This window comes from Phyllopteryx taeniolatus, chromosome 13 (assembly GCF_024500385.1).
Source record: "Phyllopteryx taeniolatus isolate TA_2022b chromosome 13, UOR_Ptae_1.2, whole genome shotgun sequence".
Classification (NCBI taxonomy): Eukaryota; Metazoa; Chordata; class Actinopteri; order Syngnathiformes; family Syngnathidae; genus Phyllopteryx; species Phyllopteryx taeniolatus.
In genome coordinates, this window is record NC_084514.1 from 13,606,474 (window position 1) to 13,626,868 (window position 20,395).

A 20,395-nucleotide genomic window follows, 5' to 3' on the forward strand; every position below is an offset into this window, starting at 1 on the left:
CTCACTTTCACACCTACGGCCAATTTAGAGTCTTCAATTAACCTACCATGCATGTTTTTGGGATGTGGGAGCAAACCGGAGTACCCGGAGAAAATCCACACAGACACGGGGAGAACATGCAAACTCCACACAGGCGGGGATTTGAACCCGGGTCCACAGAACTGTGAGGTAGATGTGCTAACCAGTCGCCCACCGAAGAAATGAACAAATTAACAGAGTATACAAAATATATTGATAAATGATATATTTGGAACAAATGAGATCAAATTGTGATCTCATGGCACACTAGCGCAACCTGGTTGGGAATCACAGCTCTAGTAGACTGTGGCCTGGGGGTTGTTGGGTTCCTGCTGAAGGGACCCAAGGGTGCTTGGTGACATGCTTGGTAAACCCAGGCAGAGCTCAGAGAACACTTGAGGCCAAGGCTGTGGCAGGCGTGGCTTTGGGATATGGATTTACTCAGCCGCATGTATAGCCACATGCTGCAACATGTGTTTTCGCCTCTGTTATGTTACACTGTTAGAAATAGGTGCATGATAGATCAATAAATCGAGACTAATAGTGTGTATAAGTTTGTACATTTTCTTTTTTTTTTTTTTCTTTTCTCGGGCAAAACATTTTAACCAGTCCAGGGTGTAGTCCACCTCTTGCCTGAATTTAGCTGCGATAGGATCCAGCTCCCTGCAACCCAAGAACAGGATCATCAGGATGGATGGATGGAAAGACATTTCAAAAATGTGCTCAAGCTAGGAATTGACAATTGACTTCATCAACCGTGGGGATGATCAATTCATCTACTTGATGACTACTTGATACATAATAATTCATCGATTGGAACAATGCTCACAACGCTTGTTTCAATCTGTGACAATGTTACAATTATTTATGACAAATCGATGACTGAAATGAATTGAAACAAAGTCTTTCATATCTGCTCATAAAAATGAGAACCCACTGTAAGTGTTGAAGATGAAGATTCTCTGTCTCACATACATCCACCGTGAGCCAGACACCCACATGTGGGCGCATGGCAAGGAGCCGTGAGTTGGCACTTCCCTCGAGGTTATTGGAAATTGTAATTACCTCAAAAACAGAGTGTAAAGGCTGAGAGAAGCTTTTGACGAGGTGAGAAAGAAATTAACAGAGGACAATCTGGTTAATACATCAGCGCATATCGCTGCAGTCCCAAGACAGCACGCAATGATGCCTGAAAGAGGCTGCGAGCAGTACAGGGGATGACATCAGAGCAATCTTGGTAAGGGCTTTCAGGCAATGACATGATATAATTGTTGCATCGCTTCATTAGGCAGCCATCAGTTGCCTGTCTGATTAACGGGGAGAGCAGCAAAGAGCAGTCAGTGTGGGATTCTGGTCGACACACACACACACACACACACACACACACTTAAAATGTAGCTCACAGCTTGGTTCAAAGTTAAAGATGGGGTAAGTTTATGTGGTTGGCCAAAACAGGTCTCATGTTGTTTCCATGACAACACAGGGACGCTGTCACGACAGAACTGGAGGTGCATCATGGGAAGCTGCCTTAGAAAACACTCGCATGAATACGCGTGGTGTTTGGAATAATGATTCGAAAATGTATCATTATGTGATTTTGGTCAACACAATGTTGCAATGAAAATTCACATTGGTGGGTAGTCATGAAGTACAAATACAAATGTTTCTGCTATCTGTACTTGACTTGACAATTGATTTTCCTGATAACCTTTCTCATCCATTCCCCCCATCCATCATGGCCTTATGTAGTAAGAGAATTATTTGATGTTTGTCAACTCCAAGATTGATTTGTGGCGAATGTGTATTGTGCCAGACTTTGGCCTTCAAAAATTCTCAGTCTGATCTAAAAAAAACGAAAAACATTACAAAAGGTCTTTGTCTTCAAAGTAATGACCAATCGTCATACCAATTGTGTCACTACTATCATCACTGTGAAGATTACGTTCCCACGCCAGCTGAGCATCTGCACACCCCCCGGCTGAGGTAAGGTTTTTCTCATGAAACCACGGCGATGGCCATCAAAAAACCAATAACTTCCTCAGTATTGGCTCACTTCCGCCTTCTGTATGTGGGGACCTGCCGTTGCCATGGTTCCCCAGTCGGCGTTTGCGTGCGAGCAACGTAGACAGTCGTCTGGGGTTTCGCACACACACAACAGGAAGACGCTTGTCGCACTTTTCAACCGTTTCTCACTTCTGCCTTCTTGATTTAAGAGAGGCGGGGGGGGGGGGGGGGGGGGGGGGGGGCGTAGAGACACAACGCGCATTCTGAAGACCTGCTCCCAAAAGAAAAGTCATGACATAAATACAGATGTCAGAAAGATGAAGGTACATTTAAAATTGTAGTCAAAGTCATTTTAACTGAAGTTAAACACTCATTGGCTATGACATTCGGTACATCTCCATAAACTACTGAGATCTCAAATGGAATTGCTGTAGCAAACCTTCTTGGAAAAATATAACAATGCTACCATTGAAACCTGCAGGGAGGCATTTTGGTTTATGGTTTGCAGGGATGTATTATGTGTGCACTTTTTACTATTTTGGTAAACTTGTTTAGCTTCCCGACAGATACAAAATATTAGAAACAGCTCTCGGTGTAACTCTATAAAACAATACAAACATTTTTGCATTTTCTATTTCCTGTGGGCATTTATAATAACAATCAGCAGTTTTTTAAAATATGAACCCCTACCAAATGGTTTAGATGTCACATAAAAATGGCAAAGAGAGAGAGAAAAGTTTTGTACTTCTTTTAAAAAAAAAAAGAAATACTGTATACAGCTCAAAGGTTTTAGGAGATTGGAATCATTATACTGCATTTTCTTTTATCATGATGTTTTTTTTTTTCCATTCTTGGAAATGAAATATGAACCATAACTACTGCGATTGGCTGGCAACCAGTTCAGGGTGTACCCCGCCTCCTGCTGGGATAGGCTCCAGCATGCCCGCGACCCGCGTGAGGAGAAGCGCGACAGAAAATGGATGCATGGATGGATGAACCATAACTATTAAAAACAGGTTCTATAAAACGGGTAAGCTGGCATGTTATGGCATCTACAGCTCTTTATGTGCTCTGCTGATTGGTCAAGTCAAAGGGATAGTGCAGTGCAGTTATATATATATATATATAAAACGCTGCCGCTCCAACCAAAAAGAATCCTATTGATAGATTAAGAACGCCATGACAGTGTCTTGAAACTAAAACTGAGAATTGTTATCTTTCCAAAGCAGATGTTTTCGATTCAGCTCTCAAATTATCCTAAACACGTGAAGGCGTCCTGAATGAAGTGCCTGAACCCCAATCCATGACAACCATGTACTGGCTGAAGTGATTCATGTGTGCCACTTTTCTAAATTCTGATAACGGCTTTTGAGAGTCACGAATCACCTCAATCTCACTGGGGGACAACTGTAAGAAATAAAAGACTCCTTATTGAAAGAAATAAAGGTCCCCGGTGGGAAGCCATCTGTAAATGTTAGCCCAAATATCCTGAACTCCTCAGTAGGTTGGGATATGCATGCTCTGTCTGTGCATGGTTACTTTTCTCTCTGTGTATGGAGTTGTCAAGCCACAGAGAGGTAAACTACGCTGTAACCTCATACCGGAACCCGTCTGCGGCCAGAGCTGTGCCAAGCCAAGTCTCCTCCATGCCAACCTGTCTCTTATTTCTCTCAGCTGTAGCGGGCCTTTCGGTCGGCACGATGCTGTTAACAAACACACCCGAAATACAATCTAGCACACACGCCTTTGCCTTTCAGCAAAAGCTGAAAGAACTTCTGCGGAATAAATTAGAGCCTTCGACAGCATTCTACTGCACAAGCTCCCTTTATTCCATGAGCGATTTGTGTTATTTTGAAAGATGTTTTGAATTTCTCAAGTCAGCTAAAATTCAAATATACTTTTTGTATGTGCACAAAGCCAAACAAAATGCTACCTGTGTTATCATAAAAGGTTTCAGGCTCCCTTTTTATCCTTTTCGATCATTCGCTGACTGATCAAGCGCACCAAGAGCCAAGAAGCGAAAGATTGACACCAAATGCTTATTTTGGGGATTTGATTCATGCCTTAAATTCTGTCAAATTGAAACAACCATAGCTTTATTTTATAGCACTGTTGCATGCAGTTCAAGACTTCTGATATACAGTACAGTAATACTAATAACGTGTGAGTCCTACTCCTAACAAAAGGGGACGCATTATCATCTCATTGTGTCAATAACATAAATTTTCTTTTACAACATATTGTATTTATTGCTTTAGCGTGATGTAAAATTGTTAGTGGCAGAACACTGTACCGGAACATGTGCCAGTTTAACCTTTGACCTCTGGATCTTGTGCAGTAACCCAGTCTGAAAGATTAAAGGTCAGAGGACACAGATTGAAAAATGGTTCTTGATAACTCTAGAACCGCTTTGCAAAGCACCACTGCCGTTTCAATAGATAGCAGTTAAATCGCTAAATATGATGCTTTTTGTATCCCACGCCTTCCGGTCTTCGTCTCTTTCCGGCACTGTGACGTCACACAAGCCAAACAGCCTGTTCGTTCGCCGTTGTGTGCTATTGTTCCATGCTGTTGTTCCCGTCCTTCTACATTTGTTGTTATTAACAATGTCACGATGGTTTATTGTGTGGCATTTGGCTGTACAAATGGTTCAGGCAGCGGTTAGGTTTTTCTTCGGGGGTCTTTCCAAGTGAAGAAGGAATACGTGACCAGTGGATAGTGAAAGTCAATCGACAGGGGAAGAAACGCGGTCGGCTGTGGGTGCCTAGCAAGCGTTCCAAACTGTGCTGAGCGCTTCGAACCGGCGGGTTTTGAAAAAGGCTGAGCAAAAAGCCTTGGCTACGGAGGCAGAAGCTGAAACCAGCTGCGGTGCCAACTATTTTTCCTACGGCCAACGGGACCTCAACCGGCAGCAACAGAACTAAATCTCGCCGCCGCCACAGTGCAGCAGCGAAGCGGCGCAGACAAGAGGTGAGCATTTCCTTGTATATACCTACGACTCTATTATGGTCGCTATGCACTGGGGAGTAGGAAAAAAACACCCACGCAGTAGTTTTCAGTACTGTTGTCTGTACTTTTGTTGTCTTTACGACACACGGCAAAGACTTTGTTTGCAGCGTGTAATAACGCTACTCGAGCGAGGGGCACACAATATATAGGAATATTGCATCCTATGTAAAAGCTTGGGCTGTGTCACTGAAACATATGGGAATATATAATTCGCATAGTCGTGCTCAAAAAGCCATGAGTGTATTTATAGACATGCTATCGACATACCGTCACGTGGAGCCAGTGGCCAATCTCCTTTTCTGTTGTACAGCTGCTACTTGCCTGCTCGGCGTCGTCACTGTCTGATCGGCTCAAACGTGTACGACGCCAAGTTCAGTTGGGTGTTCATGTACGTCGAAATCCTCCTCCTCCTCCACGTGTTCCAACACGTTGCTCGCCACTGCGTACAGTGTGTAGCGCGCTGTGTTCGTCAACTGCAACGTCACTTCCGGTAGCCCTTGCGCATCCCGGTGTCTTGAGCTTCGGGTATGTTTAGGGAGGACTCAATATGCGTCCTAAAAAAAAAATCATTTTTAGCTAAACTGTGGTTCAAAACTTGCTGGAAGCTACGTGGATGTATTACATAACATATAAACAATGCAAATAGGAATTTTCACTGACCCCATAACATCTTTTTCTTGACCTTTAAGTGTTAAGATGACAGTTTAAAAACCTGAATGAGAGGCATTTTCCAGGGCGCACAGCCCTATAACATTTTGAATATTATTGCATATCTCATTTGAAAATGTGGAGAAATAAATCTCTATAAGCACAATTTAAGTATAAAGTAGCGGATTCTAGATGTTGCTATATTACAGCCATCATAAATTACCTTACTACGTTAAGCCCAATTTGGCAAGCCCGTCTTTGCTCAAGCACACCACTTACATGCTGTACACTTACTCGTGAAATGGCTCAGAGGGATGTTGGTAAATATTGTAAAGAGTGACACATGAGAGTTCAGACTTATTTTCAGAGCATAAGCAAAGTCCCGAAGCACGTTGTGCTAGCAGTAATTTTGTTCATGACATGCTATCATGCAAGCTTTGAGGGGGCCTACCCATCTGGTTGGGAACAAGATGTATGACGATGATGAGGATGATTATTTTCCTCATTATTGAGGAGCATGAACTTTTTGTTTTTTAAATTGTAATTATGATGATAAACTAAAGGACTAGAGCCAAATCTGTTCTCTGTTTCAGAATGAAGTGACGCTGGCTCCTCAAACCTTTTCTTCATCTCATTTGCGTTCTCTTCCATGCACGATTCCAATGATGCAGACCAGTGATTTCCAATCTTGATGGAGCCAAGGCACATATTTTACAATTGAAAAAGCTCATGGCACAGCAACAGACAAAAATGTCAGAAAAAGTGGATACATTAACTACTGTACGTACTTGCTGCCATCTCATAGAAGAGCATTTGTTTGTTCTGTTTGTCACTATGCCTCACTGGCATAAATAGAGGAACAGATGCATTATTTCTTATAAATAAAAGAGTTTTTGGAGCAATTCAGTACAATTTTATAATTTCCCACGGCACACCTAAAAAGCGCTCACGGCACACTAATGTGCCGCAGCACACTGGTTGGAATTCACTGATGCAGACAATGACGGTGATATCTACAGGTTCACAACTCCGTGGAAAGGTGTGTGCATGTGTGGGTTTGTAGAAACCACTTCTTTTGCACGCAAATCAGCAAGCAACGTTTTGTTGCGGTCACTTCCTTTGAACCTCTAATTGTCAGCCCAGAACTGAGAAAAGCCAAAAGAACCCCCACGCTGCTGGATGAGGTCAATTCCCAACTTTGTAGATGCGCTAACTGAATTTGCGTACATCTTGGCTGTGACGCAGATAATACTTGGAAGTACGGGGTTTGTGAGTGAGTGGGTGACATCGAGGCCTTTGTGCTGTCGAGATGACTCGACTTAACGGAAGCTAACCAAGGATTCTGGGTAGAGAGCTTTCGTTATTCAACCACTGTGAGAATTTACTGCACTCATTTGATATTCAGAACACCTCCTATATGACGCAGCCCAGTTCAATATTCAGAAAACTACAACCACATAAATAAACACTTAATAACATGAATTATGAATATTAATATTAATAATATTTCTGTGACTGTCAGTCAAACATACAGCATTAGTATGCTTATTTAAATAGACTTTTAGAGCCATTTTAACATAATTTAGGTGTCTACTAAGTATATAGATATTATCTTAAAAACCTTCTGGCGAAATGAATGGAGGGTTCACATGTTCGCAAGTAGCATTGTATCACATGTGAATGGGAGACTGGAATTAGAAGACGCACAAACACACGCAGTCACAAAAAGCAAAGAGAAATACGGAATAAAAAGAGACAGTTCCTTCTCGGTTGTCTGCACAGCAAGAAAGACCACAACCACAAAGCCCCAGTATGTCAGCAAGCAGTCATTCCCAGTCAGCGTGTGTGTGTGTGTGTAGGCGCGACACGCGCACACACACACACACACACTAAATCATCATCAAAAGATGCACTTTGTTTTTTCTTGTGCTTCCTAAAGCGAATGCAAAAAGCACCTGCTTGTTTCAAAGTGTATGCTGTCTCTGGACCTATTACAGCAGGGATGACAAAATCATTTTTTGTCATCGTTATAGTTATGGTTTCATTCAGAGGTTCCGGCCCGTTGTGACTGTGAAACCGTACAATTGTTTAATCGCCTCATCATATAATTACATACAATATACAGTACACAACAAATTGATGGATAGCTAGTTTTGAAAACTATTGTTCAAGTTACTGTACAAATGGTTTGGGGAACAAGTAATTATTACAATATCTCAACATTATTTATTACATATGACAATTGGAAATTTTGGTACAGATTTGAGCAAGGATTATGCAAGTTGGCACACAGGATTTGCTTTCGCGGGCCACATAAAATGATCTGGGGGACCGGATCTGGCCCCTTGGCCTTGGGTTTGTCATCTATGTATTACAGCAATTAACACTGGGAATGACACAGTGGAGCCTTTAGGTTTGCACGCAAGCAAAGAAAATTAAAATAAATAGTACACTGAAAATGCATTGAGTCCATTATATGTTTAAATGCACAAACTCAATGACCAATTCCTTTGAAAATTTGCCAGGCAATTGCATGTTTCAGGAATGTGGAGGAAGCTGAAATACCGGAGGAAAACCCATGCAGGCATGGGGGGAACTTGCAAACTCCAAGCAGGAGGGCTCGAGCCGAGAGTCGAATCCAGGACAGATGTTCTAAACACTATTACACCATGCTGCCGTAATGATTTGTTGTGTTTTAAATTGTTTGAAGATGTCAAACGACTGGTTAGAGCGTCTACCTCACAGTTCTGACATTGAACAATAATTTGCTAAAGTTTAAACGTTTGAAGATGATTAGCTGCTGTTTGGATAGCATACGAAATAAATAGCTTCTTGCTCAATTTGATTTGCATTTTCATGGTGTACGTTATCACAAGCCAGTGCAAATATTCAATTTTCTGAGCCCACATTCCGAAAGTCAACGACAATTTTGTAGGGATTAATAGACGTCTTTAGAAGTTCCTTATAGCTATCGGAGACTCTTTAAGAGAACAATAAAGTTATTAGATTTGTGCAGTGTAATCTGCAGCTCGTCCTGGGGGTCTGGGATGCATTACGGGCTGGGGGAGAGGCTACCCTGAGTGGCCTTCATTAGGAGCAGCAAACGCCCTGACCCCCAAGATGAGACAATGCGGTGGCTGGTGCTCCACTTGTGAGGCGACATGCGAACGCCCACACACGCACGCACACACACACACACACACACACACACACACACACACCACATATAATCCTGCACTACAATGAATGACAAAGAACAATGAATTTTGATATTAAAGAGCACCGAGGATGAACTGTGATGCAGAGCGGGATGGTCAATTGTGTGTGTGTGTGTGTGCGTGCGTGCGTGTGTGTTTGTAGAGTTGAGAATAGGCCGCCAAGAGTGGCCTGTGTCACCAATAGACAACACTCATATTTGTCACAGGGAGAAAAACAAAAGAGCGGCAGCATGAGGGAAAGCTAAAACAGAAAGTGAGAAGAAGATTTTGGAGAAAAGTGGCGCTCGCTATCATGTTACCGGCTTTCTCGAGACTGTACAGTTTACGTACCGTATGCCTGCATTTACTGTTTGACAGACATTCGCTCGGTCTAGGATTTCTGGAGCCCCCTTCCGTGCTCGGTCTCGGTCAGGTATCGGAACATGTGAGCTGCTGTATGAAAACAGGTCACTGCTACATGCAAAAGAAATACACACTCACAGGGTGGCAGAGTTATGATGAGGTATGATTTGAATGTTGACCACATTACCAAAAAATAGCACTGGCAGGAGGAACAATTATCTTTTTGTCAGTGTTGATGCTGGTTTATTTGCCCAAACGCAGCCAATGTTTGACAGAGGCATGAAGTTGCACTCTGTGTTCATAATGGTGCCACTGGAATGTTGCATTTGAATGGGCTGGTAACTGCAAAGAAGCCTGCAGCTAAGTTCTGATATAATATATCCTGCAAGTAAAGTAGAAAAAAAAAGACTCAATGAATACTAACTAACATGCTCAAGAAGTTTGGAAGTAGTGGAGCCGCACATGAACCTTGTGCTCGTACAATACTATGTCATAACTTTGAAATTATCTACACAATCTCCCAAAATGCCTAGCTAATTAATTCAAATCAAGCGTATGTAAAAGTATTATGTGAGTGGGTCCTAATGAAATACAGTTTACATGAGTGTTTAATAAAGAATGAATGCGCTCACATTCACACAGTGTCTGAATTAACCGCTGTGCATCTGCAGTAGAGGAACATCCTGCCCCTCTCAGACAAGCAAGCTTGTCTGCCACATCCAAAAGCCACGTCTGAACCACAGGAAGTGCGTATGAGAGCAGGGAGGATCATGCACATGCACGGGTACTAAACGCAAAAAGCACAGCTGCAACTGAGCATGCATTTACATTGCGAGTTACATTTGATTTCAGCATCAGAAATCAGGCGGCAAAGAGGAAAAGAAAGTCTTGCGAGATCGCAGTATTCCAGCGATGTTAGCTCCGATGATACCTGAGGTCACTGGGATCATTTGGGTTTGTGGCAAGATCTATTCTGGTTTGGTTCGTGTCTACATGCATGTGTGTGTGCTGCATCGGGGCATTTGGGGTGACATAGGTCTCGGCTTTACTGGTGCTTTTATGTGATGCTGCCGCACGTGAGCCTCTTCGCTCTCTTGCCATGATGTGGTGCCACTGTGTGCCTCAAAGCATAGTGTGAATTTACCACTTTGGTGAAAACAAATGGTTCAGAAAACACAAAACACACACGCACGCACTCACACACACGCACACACACACTGTAATAGTGTGACAAGTACTGTAGACGATATATATAAAGGTTTAGGGTTTTATATATGACAGCAGAAACAACAAAACACCAACAGCATGTATATATATATATATATATATATTTCTAATATAAATAATTTTCATATGGTTTAGTTTAAAATTTCACTGCAGTTACACTCTGATTTAAAAAAAATAATAATACGTACAAAAACGGACTGATATCAATAAATTCAAAAAGAAAAACAGAGTTGTGGATTTTGTATTTTTTTTTTGGGGGGGGGATACTTTTGTGTGATTTGTAATTTAGAAATGTTGGCTAAAATGTCTTCTCTATTCCTAGCAATCAGGAAACAATACCCCCCGCCCCCCACCCACCTTAATATGAATCATATACATTCATATTATACCTTAATATGCCTGCTGAGAGTTAGGCACTTTGAGCAAAAAAACAAACAAACATTTATTTCTGTGCTAAATGTCTGTAGGAAAACATGATCTATTTCATAGCCATACATTTTGGAATTAGTTTGCATTGCAGCTCATTGCCAGTAGTAGCAATAGTTAAGAACGCTCCTACTGGAAAGAAACCCGGATGTCCAGTATTTGTTTTGGCACCGCTATAAAATAACAGGAAAGCTTAAGTGAAGCAGTTGGTGCCTGCTTCTTTTACCTGTAAATAGCAACCCAGCTACACGGCGGACTAGGAATGATGTTCAGTGCTTTCAAATGAGGGATCCACTTCTGCCATAAATGTCAGTGCAGTGATTGTTTTCTCCTAACCGTTACGCCTGTTGACGACTGCACACGCTACGGTATCGGCAGAGGCCTGCAATGTGGGCGATGTGACACAACGCAGTTCTGCAACCCCCCCGTCTTCCCCTCCTCTCAGTGTGGTTAGGACAGTCTTCGTGTCTGCTGGAGCTAATAAATAAATAATGGGCCTGGTGATCACTTCCAACCGTGATATTGCATGCTAAAACCGCCGCATCTGGGAGTGCCTCGCTCACGACAAAAGCAGCTAGCGTACCGTGCGCGTTCTCCCGCAACGTTTCAACTCAAACGCTTCGTTGCTGCACTTGTTAGAAATTTGCAATACTCGCCAGACACTTCACTGCATCTAATAGGTTCCAAAGAGATGGCTCAGGAATTCTACCTTTGGTGTACAAGAGAGTTGTTTCATGCAGCTATTAGGTAATCAAAATATTAGAAACTCTTTTTCAATCGTGCAGTGCAGTTCTACACAACTGCAAACCACAACCGAATAATAAACATTGGTAAATCGATACCTCTGTGACAGTGTCCATCAAAAGTGAATAGGATACATAATCTTTGGACGTAGTGAATTTGTGATGCAGCTCTTGTATTAGATAACATTAGATTATGCAGGTGTACCTAATGAAGTGTCTGGTGAGTGTTTATGAACATTAGGGAAACATTTACAGTTTAAAAGCATTAAGTCTTCATGTGCACTCAAGTAGCACTTGAACCCAACCCCATGTCAGTCAGTTAGTGACAAATTGGAATTACATCAGACACACACACTGACGGAAAAAGGGAATTAAAAAAAAGACAACAGCAACAATACTACTACTAATAATAATACTAGAAGAGGAAGATGTGTTAAATGAATATCTGATGTATCAGTCAAAACTGATTAGCTCTTTCATTCGATCTCATTAAGTGTATGGTAGTGCTCTATAATACCGGTGCTTTGCTTTTGAACGATTCCATGGTGATTTAAGTTATATGGAGGTGCCTTGAAGAGGTTACGCCCCTTCCATAAAGTTATGAGAATAGACTATGGGTGGGCAGTCGCGAAAGCAAGCAGGGACCTCAATTAATGGACGCTAAGGTCCGGTATGAAGTGTGAATAACATTTAGGGCATGGAACCTGTTCATGCTGCCTAAAATGGGCTCCCAAGGCCGAACCCTGAGGCAGGAAGGGACATGGTGTTTGATTCAATGACGGCCACTCCATTATAAAAGGCTCGTGAATCCCACGCTGCATTCCACGTTTATGGGGAACATATGGGGAAGCCTGCAATTTTTAGACCACAAAATAAGCCCCTTTGCAGCTGGATGCACGACCGCACTGGGTCCTTTTTGAGTCGCGAGCCACACCCGAGAGGCGTAGGACCACTGACAGTGATTAAACCACCACAGTTTTCTCAGCAAAACAGGAGTTATATTGAGCTTAAATACAGGGGCTTGATAAACAAGGCTTGGGCAGAGGGAAAAAAAAAGTGAGTGAAAGACAGCCACAATGATCTTCAGACTATTTTCCCCCTCACAGTCATGGGCAGTGCAAAGCCATGAGATTTCATTTCAAAACATGAAGCAGATGTTTACCTAGACAAAGAAGAAAAACACAGCAGACTGAGTGAAAGGCCTTGACTGCAGCGCTTTCTTCAAATTTCGACTTCGGGCCACATTACAATGGTGCCAACTCTTATTCTTGCACAAAACTGCGGGATGGTCCTGTGTTCAATTCAAGTGGAAACCCATCTTGAATATTTTTCTTTCCACAAAACCCTTTCAAATGTGATAAACAGCATAATGAATAACAAACAAAAGTGTGTATTTTTACCTGAGACTCGCACAATGCATGTGGGATACATTATTTTAAATGTGGGCTGTGAAACCAACGATCCAATGAATGAGTTCCTGAGGTTCACAGCTGAGACGACGTCTCGGACCTGTACCCTGACTGAACCGGACCTGAGCTAAAGCAAGCAGCAACTCAGATACCTTTTTTTGTTTGTTTCCAGCATCCTCATCTTTCGCTCGAGTTTGACCGTAGAAGCTCCGAGAGCCAACCGAGTGGCAAGTCTTTATTTGACCGGCCAGTGTGGGCCAGTGCGGCAGCAGCAGAGGCTGAGCTGTAATCTGTCGCTCGGCTGGCAGGCCCAGGCCATGTCGGGAGGCAAGAGAGGTGTGAGAAGAGGAAACCTCGCTGTGTGTGAGGTTAAGTCACAGGCCTACAGTGGCCATGCGGACGCGCTGATAAAAGCCCTGGGGCCACGACTGTGGCCTCAGTATTCGGCCACACTTGCCGACGCGCCGTGTCATTTAGCCTGCGTTGCCGCCTAACTCCACGGCAACTGCTCATTTAAGGGGCAGTGCGGGCTACCGGGAAGCGCTCTCTGACACACACACACACACACACACTCGTTCAGAACATGGTACTGTATATATACACATACAAACACATGCTGTGGTCTATGCTGCAGTTGTGTCCAGCAATTAGCAGAACACACCGTGGGCTGGCATCTGTACGCAAGGCAGTGTGAAAAAGAAACCATGGGAAGTAAAGTGGGTCACATGAGTGACCAGACGGTGGTTTGGTTATGCTCTCCCATCACCAGACGTGGTTATTGTGTCGCTGGGAGACACCAGACGGAGGAAGTGAGGATACCACAGGTTTGCAAAGGCCAGTGATTTGTACTTGTATTCACATTAACAGGCTCAAACACAAACATGCGTGCACTGCACCATCATTAATGTCACAATGCTCACTTTACTATTGTACTCATCATTTTAGTCCTGTGACACTTTTACTCGCATGACATCATGAGAAAAAAAACGGAATTTTCCGAAGTACAGCCTGATACAGTTCGAGCTGCATCAGTGAAAATGTTTTTGTTAAAATCAATCCAAAAAGTGCAAAAAACACACGCCGGTTGAACAACTTTGTACTTAATCCCAGCAAAGATACTGCAAAAGCCTCCAAATATCTACTCTATATGTATGTCCTACTCAAACGGAAAAGAAAAAAGAGAGATGTGGAGTGGAAACACAATACCTGAACTGAACGTACACTTCCACACGTATTCGGACACAAAGCAATATCTAAATATGAACTTGAGCTCCTCTTTGCTGCTATAACAGCATCCCCTCTTCGGAGAATGTCTACTAAGATGTTAAAGCGTGTCTGTGGGATATTATGACATTAGTCAAAATTAAACAAATTTCTATTTTATTGTCTTTTTACTTGCCCCATGTCCTCCATTTTCATTCATTTTAAATTGATCGAATACTCTAAATGGCCCTTAAGTGTGAATGTGATTGTAAATGGTTCTGGGTCTGTATGTGCCCTGTGATTGACTGCTGATCCCTGAACAGGATAATGGATGGATGGGTGAGTGCTGTTTTACTGGAGCAAAACATTAAATGTTTAGTTTATAGATTCAAATCACTCAGAATCTAATAGGGCTATTAACGAATGGGTGGTGACTCGAATTGGCATTTCAGTCCACTGAAGAAAAATAACACCTAATCAGAATTTTCAGATTTGAAACAAAACCAATCAATGAAAAACATAAAACGGACTTTATTCTGACAAGAATTTCAATGCATTTACTTTGAAAAAAAGAAAAAAAACATTGCACAACACAATGTCGAGCCCTTGTTTATAGCTGACGCCATTTGCACTTACTGTGCATGCGCAAACGCACGGTTGCACAGTAGCTATCAAGTCCTGCAGCTGATCGTGGATCACGAAAGGTTTCCTCCAAGACGATGATCTCCGCAGCCCGTGGAGATTTACGCAATTAAGGCATTGCGATGGGCACAAAACATACCAGGGCTTCTACCTTTGGCCATGGTGTGGAGAGGGATCCTGGTTAAAGTAAGCCATTTCAAATTAAAAAGAAACACTTTTCCAGGGGGAGAAACGTTTGCTAAAACTCACCAGCCAAAATTCGTTAGTGTATTTGTTTCCTGTTGTTGTGACAAAATCTGTGACCCCACCCAAAAAACTGTGACCAGGACGCAACCACGTCATTTTCAAATAACCAAATTGTATTTTTCATTAATTGGACAACGACATCTTTATATCAGAATAGTACGAAGAGAAACGATTCAATTCTGATTCAGTCCAGTTTTTCTGTTTTAGTTTTAGTGGGCAAGTCCGAGGCCTAGTATCTACTAATTGATTAGCAAGCTGTGTTAGACTAACAAACAAATAAAAAAAAAAAACGCCAAAGACTTTAGCCAAGTACAATGCAAATAATATCACGCTATTGACGATTTCTACTTTCTACTGACCGTTACCAAGCTGAGTGCCTTAAGGGATTTACATTTACATATACATCTCGTACACGTAATGCAACATGAATTTTTATTCAATTAATCAATGGAATAACCAATATAGGGCGGCACGATAGCCGACTGGTTAGCACATCTGCCTCACAATTCTGAGGACCTGGGTTCAAATCCAGCCTCACCTGTGTTGAGTTTGCATATTGTGCCTGGGTGGGTTTTCTCCGAGCATTCCAAAAACATTGCATGGTAGGTTAATTGAAGACTCTAAATTGCCCATAGGTGTGAAAGTGAATGCGAATGGTTGTTTGTTTATATGTGCCCTGTGGTTAGCTGGCAACCAGTCTAGGGTGTACCCCGCGTCTTGCCCAGAGTCAGCTGGGATAGACTCCAGCTCGCCCGGGACCCTAGTGAGGATAAGCGGTATGGAAAATGAATGAATGAATGAGTGCTCCTTCGGGTACTCCGGTTTCCTCCCACATTTCAAAAACATAAGTATTTTAGGTTGCACTCTTGACCAGGAGTCACCAACCTTATTGAAACTGAAACTTGATACACACTTCTGAAACCAACAAATTAGCTCATGTTACCGTTAGCTATATTTTATTCTTAATAATTATTGCTATTCATGGAAAGACACTGATCATGTTAGTGATTTCTTACAATAATTATCAAAAATGACTTCACAAGAGGCGGCACGGTGGCCGACTGGTTAGAGCGTCAGCCTCACAGTTCTGAGGTGCGGGGTTCAATCCCCGTCCCCGCCTGTGTGGAGTTTGCATGTTCTCCCCGTGCCTGCGTGGGTTTTCTCCGGGCACTCCGGTTTCCTCCCACATCCCAAAAACATGCATTAATTGAAGACTCTAAATTGCCCGTAGGCATGACTGTGAGTGCGAATGGTTGTTTGTTTCGATGTGCCCTGCGATTGGCTGGCAACCAGTTCAGGGTGTACCCCGCCTCCTGCCCGATGACAGCCGGGATAGGCTCCAGCACGCCCGCGACCCTAGTGAGGAGAAGCGGCTCAGAAAATGGATGGAGGGATGGACTTCACAAGAGGGTGGCAAGGTTGCTGCCTGCTTAGCATGTCCGCCTCACAGTTCTGAGGTTGGGGGTTCAAAACCGGCCTTTTGTTTGGCTGTTCTCGCCGTTCTTGCGTAGGTTTTCTCCAGGTACCTCTGTTTCCTCCCTCAGTCCAAAAACATGCATTGCAGGTCATTTGAAGACTCTTATCCTCAGGTGTGCATATGAGTGTGAATGGTTGATTGTCTATATGTGCTCAGTGATCGGGTGGCGACTAGTGCATGGTGTGCCTCGCCTCTCGCTCGAAGTCGGCTTGGACAGGCTCTAGCACACCCGCGACCCTAATGAATGGATGAAATTAATCAGATAGGAAACAGAGAAACATCAATCTGCAACACTTTATTTCAATAAATCTCTGCCAGTGTTTACATTTTCAAATGATCACTACTACAACATTTGTAAGAAATCACAATGTCCCACCACTGGTCAGCTATTTTTACAGTAGATAGGCTCTCGGGCCTCTCATGTAGTCCTTGGGCGTAACCTGGTGCTCGTGGGCACCACATTGGTGACCCCTGCTCTAGTCTGAAAAGACTCAAAAATGCTCAAAGGAGTGAATGTGACCCAAAGTCAACTGGCTCCTAGTCACCCTCGACTATGAACAGAATGGGCGTTAGATGGGATGAATACATGGTACCACTCAAATGTTTTCATTCTGAGAGGAACTATAATAATCTGTCAGCGCTATTGCTACTGTTTCTTCTAATTTGACAAAGATTACGATACTATCAAGTGGTAACTGAGGGTGGAGGTTTTGCAGGCCCCAAACCACTGGTTGTTACAAACACAGATGTGCTGTGAGTCAGACAAACATAAAACTTGTACAGGACATACAGCACATGTGCAGCCAAGAGTAAATTCAGTGTATTTCCTCTCATTTGCTTTTGTTGTGCATTTGGCCTAAAACATTTGAATGTTTTAGGTCAAAGAAAAAAGGTAGTAATGTCTAGTGCACAGATCAGGGTGCTCTGTGCAAACCTCAGCGCAACCACAGTGGCGGAGGCTGCCGCCTGGTTTGAACTGAAAAGAAAATAGAATGTTTCCAAAAACTTGGATGTCCAAAGAAAAGTGTGAGTGTCGAGTGAAAGAATGATGGAAAGTACGAACTGAGAAAGAGAAACCGTAGGGGGAAAAAAACAGCAAAAGATGATAGGAAAGGAAGCGAGTGAGGGAAGGAGGGGAGGGAGAGTGAGGCCCAGTGACCTCACGTCACATGTGACGCGGGCTCCACCACTCACAGAGGGGGAGAGTTTGTGCCTGTGTGTGTGGAGGATGGCGAGGAGGATGCAGATGCATTGTGGCTTTTAGCTTTTTACTAGCACTGACGCCTTAGTCAGGGTACCAACATTGGGCGAGAGAAACAAGGACCACGCTATCAGGCTACGTTGCTAACCTCAGACTCCGCAGCCCGTTGCGTCAAAGACCACCACGAACCGAACCCTTCTCGTCCCTTGAGGTCAGTTTGGAAGGCCTCCTGTCATCTCCAGCTCAGGTGAGCCCACCTGAACCCTCGGAGTCGCATTGCTTCTTTTGCTTACTGTCATTTCTTTCACTTTCTCCTCTGACCTACACCTTCCCTCTCCAATATGTGCTGGTACTAACACATGCTGCTGCTCTGTGCTGGCTTGTGGCTTTTGGGATTCCTGCGGTAGTCACGAACCCAAACTTCTTGCTTGCAAACAGTTCTAGGAGCTGAATGACTGCTGTCCTCTCGGGCTCACATCCGTCTCTTCCCAAAGGTTGGTGGAGGCCGAGTGCTGAGAGACGTTCCTTGTCATGGCATCCAACAGCATCTTTGACTCCTTCTCCAACTACAGCAGCAGTCTGCTCAGAGGTGAGTGTTGATCCGCCCCCCGTCTGTAAACCCCCACCCCTAACTCCTCAAACCCCCTCCCCTTCAAGAATTCCCCTCACTGTCTTCTAGCTCTGAATGTTGGGTTTCGTTTGGACAAGAATGCATGCGATGCCGTATTCAAATGTCAGTGGATGAGTCCATTTAGGCATCATGGGATACGAAAATATAACTGGCTCAGTTGCCCTCATCCAGTTGCGGCCGCTACGCATCTCCTCCTCTTCCTCGCCTCCTTGTGTTTTCCTGTAGGCTTGATGGAGTAGCACCATTATGGTCTTCTCACCACAGACTTTCAGGGAGAATACAAGCTCCATGCGATTGGGCTCTTTACTGGAACACAGCAATACAATAAAAGAGAGAGTGAAAAAACATATCAAGCTGCTTTACTTCCAGGAGGTACTTTTGGTCTGTGTGGTGAGGTGAGTGCACTATACTTGGCACGAGCCTTAATGAACAAACCATTTGTTGTCATGGTAATTCCAATCACAGAGCTTTCATGTACAAACAGGGTAGCCTTTGATTGTGAGTAGAAAAAAGAAGGTTGAAAGTATATGAGCAATTTGTTGTTGTTTTGTATTATACAAAGTGATGGTAAGCCTTTTGAAATCATCATCAAGTAGTTGGTAACGGGTTCACCCAGTTTGTCAAGGCGGCAAATGGAGGCAGGAGAAGAAAATAAAATCACTTTCCCAATTAAGGCCTCGTTGCAGTGTTAATTACAGACGGCCACAAGAGCTTCTAATTGTTTGCAGAGTGCATGTTAAAATCTGTGGAGCCTCACGCTGTCTGTAAATCATTAAACTGTACATCTGTGGCTCTCGTGAGACCAATTCCTGTAGTCTCAGTGGAACCACAGTGACAACGGATGATGTTCCAATGTTCACATAAGCTTCTATAAAAACTTCCTCATGACAAGTCCCAGCTTTTTTTCACTCTTTCTTCTCTAAAAGCGCTGGATCTGTTCGGCCCACTGATTTCAGGTCTCACACACAGTCTATCAGGATGGTCTAACTTCTAAAATAATGTGTTCTGGTGGCGCCTGATTTACATTTTCAGGCGCCACCAGACGGGATATGAGCCAGTATATACTGTAAGCGATGGGGCGAAATCGGTGGAGCATGTAAAACTGTAATCCCCGTTGGAAATCATTACTGAATATGCAATCTCCTTTTACAATTCACAATGTCAGTAGTCTGAAACCGAACTGTGTGAGAACAAAGGCCAAGAGTGATTAAATCCTTCAGCTCCATCTGAAAGCATTTCAAATGGGGCAGCCCTCATGTAAGTAGAATACTCTGGTGGTTAACAACTTGCGTTACACTGGTAGCGCAATTTGGCAAAAGCGCTCTTTTTTCAGGCTTAAATCAAACTGAAATTAAGAGGAATGCTCAGCTTCCCAAACATTGACTTTAGTAAGGTGCAACATGCAGCTCATGGAAAAAAAGAAAGCATCAGTAGATACTGTTGTACGGAACATACAGAACTATGACACTTGAGTTATTAGAGAAGATTTTTTTTTTCAATAAAATGACTTCCAGTCATTCCACCTTGTCTAGTATGTCATCTAACAGAGCGGACATGCCAGCATGTGATGGGCAACATCAGATGCGCTTTGCGTGAGAAGCCAGAGGACACCTCACCTCAGAAACCTCAGGCCTTCGCTAAAACTCACACGCATTAACTGCCGCACATAAAACATATCACACATGCGCATCAAGGCACTCACAAGCCAGACAGAGCGGCTGTTGTTCTCGTGGCATTTAACTCCTAATGTGCTGCAAGACAAAGTGACCGGTCTAACCGTTGCTATGAGATGAGAAGCTCGAGAGCTTTGCACCAATGAGGTGCTAATCTGATGCGGTCTTTCAATGCTGCTGCTGCTGCTGCTGCTGCAGCTCACTGATAGTAACCACAATGAGGCTACACCTGCTCTTGTGCAGCTCACACACTATTTAATAACAAAAACAACATTTTG

General features: G+C 43.3%; 1 protein-coding gene across 5 annotated transcripts in view; it reads left to right on the forward strand.

Annotated features, from left to right (window-relative positions):
* The first annotated feature begins 17,021 nt into the window (after positions 1–17,021).
* runx3 (RUNX family transcription factor 3) overlaps positions 17,022–20,395 on the forward strand; it is a 65,888-nt gene continuing 62,514 nt past the window's right edge. Inside the window, exons 1-2 of one of the 5 annotated variants that reach the window (XM_061794793.1) lie at positions 17,022–18,060; positions 18,308–18,402. In XM_061794793.1, coding sequence (XP_061650777.1) covers positions 18,345–18,402 — 58 coding nt within the window. In that variant the 5' untranslated portion in view covers positions 17,022–18,060; positions 18,308–18,344. Of the gene's footprint in view, positions 18,061–18,220; positions 18,403–20,395 lie in introns of all 5 variants that reach the window. The other 4 variants (XM_061794792.1, XM_061794791.1, XM_061794790.1 and 1 more) reach the window with 4 other exon arrangements.